The 7,799-nt window shown below is 40.8% G+C and overlaps 1 protein-coding gene across 1 annotated transcript; it reads right to left on the bottom strand.

Moving 5' to 3' along the window:
* Positions 1-1,374: 1,374 nt before the first annotated feature.
* On the bottom strand, positions 1,375-7,177 carry arl3l1 (ADP ribosylation factor like GTPase 3, like 1). The gene is made up of 6 exons (XM_008420151.2): positions 6,936-7,177; positions 6,076-6,219; positions 5,218-5,334; positions 4,840-4,890; positions 3,843-4,028; positions 1,375-2,783 (listed from the first exon to the last, which is right to left on the bottom strand). The coding sequence occupies exons 1-6, from the start codon at positions 6,951-6,953 to the stop codon at positions 2,736-2,738; spliced, it is 564 nt and encodes a 187-aa protein (XP_008418373.1). The 5' UTR covers positions 6,954-7,177; the 3' UTR covers positions 1,375-2,735.
* Positions 7,178-7,799: the final 622 nt, after the last annotated feature.

Here is a 7,799-nt window from a genome sequence, read left to right on the forward strand (position 1 = left end):
GTCTATTAAGTAAAGTGGACAGGGCAGCGAAGAGTCTGGCTGCTGCAGAAGGGTATTGGTTTAATTTGGCAGTAATAAAGCCCACTTTGAACACCAAATTATGAACAATGATATATCCCTGTGCACCGTCTGTAGATGGTTGTACAGAATTGTAATTAGTTACTAATGATTGGCACAAAGCAATGTAAACAATTATAAACTCCATAATGTAAGAAGAAATAACTCATTCACACTTTGAACTGATACTTTTCTAACTTCTGCTTAACATGCTTATCTTACTATCAGATTCAATGTTAATGGTGTTTTGCTTGAAGCTGCACATTCCTTGGGCTTCATCTTTTTCTGTGGTGTGTGAAGGACCGAGCAACTGAGCAAAAGCTACACAAGTGGCAACAAAAATTACTGTCCACTTAGCTACCAGCTAGCTCTAGCAATGAAGCTCAGCTAGCTTTAAAGTGCTGATAATCTGCATAAAACTATTTTATACCACCTTTATCCCTTTGACATATTTTACTATGTTAAGCTTAACACTATTCATTTTAGAAACTTTTTTTATTCATTGCATAATTAAAACACTGCACTGACTTTGTCTTTTGTGCTTACCTGTTGCGTTCAGAAGCCGCACCGCCGGACTCAGTCTTTCCGTTACAGGATTCTTGGTTTGCTTTGGTGAGCACAGGTCGGGAAGTATCATAAATGAAGGGGGAAAAAAACGAGAGGGAGGGCTGGAGAGCAACGGAGATGAGAGGTGGCTGGAGGACCAGGAATAATAGGGAGGGCTGCCATGGCAACGCAGACTTAGGGGCCACCCGCGAGACAGTGACATCACATCCCCTCGACATGCTGTCATTCATGATATACAGTTATATGCAGATCATTTTTAACAAAAGAAAGATGAGTATAGTTAAAGCACAAACAAAGTGAAAGCTTAAACAACGTGGCCTTCAGTGAAGCCTATAATTTATTGACACACTGTCAGGAATTAAAGCTTTGCCTAACCAGAAGGTACAGGATAAAAGCAAACAGATTCCTTGGTGGCTAAGAGATTATTCGGACCCTTTGGTGCAGCCACCTGTTAGTAAAAAAAAAAAAAAAACCTCAATGCACATTGCAAAATACCAGCTTACCTCCCCTCCCCCAGTGCCTTAGCTGTCTGCCTCCTTCAAACTACCATAATGATCCATTTTTCACAACTTGTAATTGGTGCGGCACCCCCCGGTGAAGTACCAGGGGGTGCTCAAAGGCAACTGAGGACTAAAAATGTTCAGTCTTGTCTCAGATTAAAATCTGCAAGGAGAAAATCATTAAATTCGTGAACATCTATTGAGAAACCTAAAGCTCTCCGTCAAAAGATTCAAGAAATAACAACAAAAATGAGGAAAGTATTCATTAGGGCAATTTAATGTGTAAAAGTACAGAATGGACCCCGCTAGCTGTTAATTTCAGAGTGGCTTCAGGTGGTTAATTGCAGCTTTACACAATAGAAACAAAGGATCCATTACATCCAAATGCAGTTAGGAAGAGCCAAAAAAAAGGGAGGGTGAATGAAGGACTTAGCACACACCAAGGTCAGTCAAACAAAACACAACATGAGGAATAATCACAGGAGTGTTTAGGCCCTAATGCCTGGAGGGTCTCTGACGGCTATCCTCCCAGGAGAGACAGCTGACAAAGACAGAGCTCTGAAAAAAAAATCAATGGTCTGACCGCATCTCACAAAGAGCGTAAATAAAGCAGGTCTTCTCCCTCCCAGTTGCTCAGATTTTGTTAGAGGATTTGCATTTCCGCTTGAGGAACAAACGGCATTCACAGCTGGAAGCGAGAGGTGTCGTGTGGCAAGCCGTCTCGGCGAAAGCCGATGATGACGGACAGAAACGGTGCTGCAAGACGGGCAGTCTGCGACGTAATGGTTCCAAAATTAACATATAAAACGTTTCATGGAAAAGAGCCTATGCCGAAATTACTCAGTCTCGCTCTGTGTGTAATTTCCTGCACTGTTTGCTCTGCTATGCCATTACGATTTGATATCTTGTTTGCTATGCCACGTAAGTGTGTAATTTTAAGCTGTCTCTTCTGCAAGTCTTGTTGCTCAGTTTGTCTCCATCTCTGTTGCTCAGTTTGTCTCCATCTCACAGCAAAAATGTTAGCACTTGTCAGATTAGCTTGTAATTGTCTCACAATGAAGTATGTACATTGACATTAATGGAGTTTCTGTCCATCAGTGACAGTTGTTTTTGTTTTTTTTTTACAGGATTGTACCTCCTGTCTCTGTATTGTGCTAAGTGAAATGTAAAGACACTTTGATTACATAGGGACAGATTTAATCTGCAAACAAGTAACAACACAGCAGAATTTACTAATTTTATTGTCAAAATATGCACGTTACACACACCCACACAAAAACTGCTGCTGCAATGCTACACACTTTCCTTGGTAATTGCAGCATTAAGGAACGCAGACAGATTCAACCGAATCTTTTGGGATGAAGCCAAAATGTTTCATTTCCAAACAATGTTAATACTTAAAACACTGATACTTATTAGAACTATGGTTCTTCTTTATATTGACTACGTTTGTAAAACATTCATAAAAATAAAAATTCATAAAAACAGAATCATTCCAATCTATGAGGTCAGCTGAATGCATCATAATTAGATGAAGTGAAAGATATAAATCACATTCTGTGACGCCGGTGCTCTGATTCATTCTGGTCAGTGTTATTTTGGGATTGGTCTTCACTTCTTCTTGTTCACAATGTTGTTGCAAATCCAGTTCATGCCGTCCTGTTGGCAAAATTAAGACAGTAATTGTGTGTGTTCAAATTACTCTTATGCAAGTGTCTAAACAGAGTTGTCCTGATTTTTCAGTAGATGTTTATTCTAAAATTATTTGCAAAAGTAGCCATGCCTTTTATGCATTTTGCAACATCGCAACCGCAAACTTTGACATATCTAGCATGGATATTCCATAACTGCCCAATAGAAAGTTGCTCAGAATTGGCATGTAGAAGGAAAATCAAACAGTTTTCAAAACAAAATAGTTTTACAAATAGAAATCTGAAAACTGGCACATATTTGATTTCATCCTTGTTTTAGTCAATACTTTGCAGAGCCATCTGTTGCTGCGATCAGCTAAACATCTCTTTAGGAATGTGTTAGCCAGCTTTGCACATCTAAATATATATTTATTTTTTGCTCATTATACTCTGCAAATTAAGATTTGCTGTCAGACGTGACAGGAAGCCGCTGTCAACATAGATTATCATGTCTAATCACAAACTTCTAATATCACTGAGGTCTAAAGTTTGCTTTAATCCTAACAGTTTAAAATTGCTGTTGCTAGAAGGGAAACCTCCGTCTCATTTTCCAGTAGCAGGGTTCCTTCTAGAGTTGCCCTGTAATCCTCCAAATAACTCTGCTGACGTGTCCCCACATTATGACGCAGCCCCTACCGTGTTCCACGACAAAAAAGTTCTGCTTTGGTCTCATCTGAGCACAACACTTTATCCTTCTATACAAATGTCTCTCTGATTAATGCCCTCCATGTCCAGTCTCCGGGTTTAGGTGATATTTCATGTGTTTGTGCTTTTGCAGATACTCTTCGCGTTTTCATACGATGGGTTGAAAAGAACTCGGTAGTAAGTTCAATGCTATTGGCACTGATTTGTAACCTAACCCTGATTCGAATTTGTGCGCAATTATGAAAACTGTGTGCTATTTTAATTCCACTTTACAAATATTCACTTCTTTATGTTTTGGACTTTATGTCCCATAAAATCCCGATGAGATAAGAGACATTTATGGTTGTAATGTGTCAGAAAATAAGCAGCTGTTGCTCCTTACCTGAACTCCCTCCCCAGAAACAGCCGAGCATGCCTGAATTTGCCACTCGCGGTCCCGGTATGTGTGCAGGTTGAGCCCCTCAGCAATCTCACTAGCCGGTGACGCTGTGGCCAGATCTTGCTTATTAGCGAAGATGAGCACCGGAACGCCCTTTAAATTTTCTTCATCGATCAGCTCAGACAGTTCCTGCACAAACAGCTTTTGTGAGTCATGCAGACTGTCAAAGTAAAATGTTTGATGTAGAATACTGAAAGTATATCACCGATCCCAAAGTGGTAAATTAAACACAGATAACTATCTTTAGTTCCTTGGTTAGGGATGAAAGTTATGCTAGCTTTCATCCTGGTATATAATTAGAAAAGCACCTTAAGCTGCCAGAACAAATGTACAGTTTTCAACGATGGATAAGTCAGACTTCGTGTTATAAGACAGCAAACAAAACGGGGTATGCATGAAAGTGACAAGATAATTTTGTATAGTCAGACATGACATAGTTTTGTAGTCAGAGAATGACTGAAATATTGCTTTCTGAAATCGTTCTGTCATTGTGAGTTTTAAGAGTTCGAAACATCCCAGCAGATGCTTTCAAGTCGGTGTAATTATTACAATAGCAGCATCTTCCACCTTTCCTCATTCAGTGCAGTAGCATGATCTCACAAAGAACAATTTTGCTGCAGGTTTTCTAACAGTAAACTTTTGATTTTTTCCATTCCTTATCATCCTTATCAATAAATTAGGAGGACATCATAGATTAAGACAAGACAATATTGCTGTGTTGATATTCTTTTCTGTATTTCAGGTTTTTAAAGATTTCAGTTAAAAAATGGGCAACTCACTAAGCAAACTGAGATGATTATCTTACACGGGTTTTGCAGAAACCGCTTGAAAATCAACAAGGAATTTTAAATACACATGAAAAGTCAAACGCGATATCTTAAGACACTGTGATGCTTCTTTTTTTTGTGGGGTGGGAATCAAAATGAATTTCCAAGCTCACCAATCCCGTTTCCTCAAACCTCTTCTTGTCTGCGCTGTCAATAACATAAATCTAAAAAAAAAAAAAAAAAAAGAAAACATAAAAAATTGTCTATTCTCTTAATAGCATCACCATGAATTTTATTGTCAACAATATGCAGTCTCTAAGAAACTAGAATGTGTTATATGCGGCATTCATTGCTGACAGTCTGGTGGTGGATTTCCCTTTCATCCTAAATATCTGCAACACTGCTAGCGTTACCATTAATCGTAATATCATAAACGAACAAAACACACACTGTTTTTCATTTGGACATTATGAGCCTTCGTAAGTAATTATGTACAAACTGTTTGGTGTTGGAAACGTAAGAATGGGTTGAGTTAAATTAACATTGCTCACCAAGAGGTCTGTGTTTTCCAGGTACTTCTTCCAAAATGGTCTGATCTTCCTCTGTCCTCCAATGTCCCAAACATTGAGTTTCATGCCATGAGAGGCCACGCTCTTTATGTTGAAGCCCTGGAAGAAACCACAGGGAGCAAAGTGTCACAACCTATTATTCAAAAGTACATGCAAAGCGGAGAGGAAACCTCCTGAAACACATCACTAATAAAGTATTCTTTGCTTTGTCGTTCTCAGCTACAAACACGTTATGCGTCGGTGAGAGAGCGACGCGTGCTTTAGAAAGACACAACCGGCGTGTTAATCCGCAGCTGATTTTCATAACATCTCTCCCCGTGTTTCACTTGGCAAAGTTGTGTAACAACGTTATCCCGAGGGGTAGCCGAGGAGCAAATCTGAGGATAAGACCAGAAGGATCAAGCCAAGAGTGGGCTGATGTGTCAAGTCTGATTTACTTTTACGGCCACTGTCGCCGCGTCTTACTGGTTGACATCCTCCCTGCCCGGAGAGCTGTCACAATGGTCCAGGACCTGGCAGTACATCCAATATTTTCTTGGAAGAGTCAGATAAGGGCATCAGATAATGACATTAGAGATTAGATAATTGCATCAGAGCGAGACGATAGGGGGAAAAAAAGAAAAGAAAAGAAGAGAACATCAGTTTTATCTTGCAAGAAAGCGTGCTGGGGAGATACAAATCAGAACTTGGTTTATGTTCTCATGAAAGGTTTTTTAAAGGATGTGAAGATGACATCCATTTGTCATACTTTTACTACATGCACTGAAAAAGTCTGACTCTGTTATAAGAAAGCAGGCCATGCAGTCTGCATGTTATTAGATCTTAATCGTTCCCTCGTACCTGCGTTGGTGTGATGGTGTTCACGTCTTCCGAGGCAAGGCTTTTCAGCAGCGTTGTCTTGCCTGCGTTGTCCAAACCCAGCAGCACTATCCTGACCTCCTGCTCTGTGGATCCTTTCAGTTTCTCTATGACAGAGAGTAAGCCCTGGGAGGTGGTGAGTGTCAGGTGCAGGAGGTCAGACAGAAAAAAAAAAAAAAAAAAACACGGCAAGGAGTGAACTGCGTTTACACCCGTAACACGACAACACGTCTTTTTTATACTTGTAATGGGAGTCAAGGAGCAGAAACTGCTTGGACAGCTAATGGAAAAAAACTAAACATGACTTCTATTAGTAAACTAATAAACCCTCCCTGACCTCTCTCTGATTTGTGGTTAAAGCTTTTCTTCCAACTTATGTTCATGGTTTTGTTGTGACTGCCACCGCCCCTCAACCCACATCCTGAGAAAAATGAATCTGATGCCACATTTAGAAAAGCGCTGGCATCAGACGCTCCATTCATATAATAGAACCTCGCTTAATGTGATTAGTCGGAAAGGTTGCGCAACAGTTTATTTGGCGTAGCAGGACCGCCTCATTGCTGACAGTTTTGCACCAAGAGTTCAACACTTGACTGTAAGACGACGCTTGTGGTGATTTACTCCACATCAAAGAGACAAATGTAGCGGTACAATCAGAGTTGAACTGACACAACCTGAGGAACTTGGATAATCCATTCTGACTGAGAATAATACAGAGTGAGAGGAACAAAAATGTAAAAATCCTGACTGGTTCGTCTTCTACGAGTCAGAACCGACCTAAAGAAACAAATACACGTAAGCTCACATTTGACTTTCTGTGGTGGCAGATCAAGATCACCTACCTTCTGAGCTTCTCCCATGTTGGTGTGTGTCCTGTGGCCTGGCTAGCAGGCTGCAGCTACATTCTCCAGTGACACTCACACGGGTGTGTAAGCAATCCAGATCACGCAGAGGAGTATCTATCCAGACAATTAACCTGCAAACGCTGCTCTTTTTTTTTTTACCCTCTCCCCTTCTCTGAAAACTTGTCTAGGTTAAGTGTTGTGTGTGTAAGTGATAATGTCTACCTGGGCGTCAACAGCTCCTTAGTGCCACTGTGAGCAGGAAGAGGGGGAGGGTGGATCGGGACTAGGATTAGGAGGCCAGAATTAGCCCTGGCCGTCCAAGCAGAGGCCACTCTCCATCCTCCTCCCTTCCCCCCCGCACCTTGGTCCATCCCTCCCTCTCCACTTTGCAGTGGCTTTACCTGGATTATCCGTTTGCCACCTGCTGTAAATAAACAGCTCTTCCCAACCCATTCACATACACAGATTGGAAAAAAAAATAAAATAAAATTATCACCCATATGACTGCTGTTGATGCAAGACACTCTTAGTGTGAACAAGGTTAACATGTAAACATTCGAGGGTTAAATCAGAGCGTTGAACCAGGAGGTTGTTTCTGCTTTCGTTGGTCTGATTCCTCACATGGTTGCCTTTTAGAGGGAGACTGGATGGATTTATTGTTCAATATATCCATTACAGGCTAGCCACTGTTAAGCTGCTCTGTGTAGAGTGTGCTTCTGTGAATAGAGCATCCAGGAGGATTAGTGGGAATCTCTGTCCTGTATTTGGATTAAAACATTTCTAGGCTCTTTTCCCTCAACTAAACAGGGCAACGTGGAAGGAGCGTTACGTCATGAAAAATATTCATACAGTGGGGAAAAT

Source organism: Poecilia reticulata, linkage group LG10, assembly GCF_000633615.1.
Source record: "Poecilia reticulata strain Guanapo linkage group LG10, Guppy_female_1.0+MT, whole genome shotgun sequence".
NCBI lineage: Eukaryota > Metazoa > Chordata > Actinopteri > Cyprinodontiformes > Poeciliidae > Poecilia > Poecilia reticulata.

Coding starts and splice junctions, on each gene's coding strand:
- arl3l1 (XM_008420151.2), bottom strand. Junction 4,891..5,217: donor TGGAAAACACAGACCTCTTG/GTGAGCAATGTT, acceptor TTTTTTTTTTAG/ATTTATGTTATTGACAGCGC. Junction 2,784..3,842: donor TTTCTGGGGAGGGAGTTCAG/GTAAGGAGCAAC, acceptor TTTTGCCAACAG/GACGGCATGAACTGGATTTG.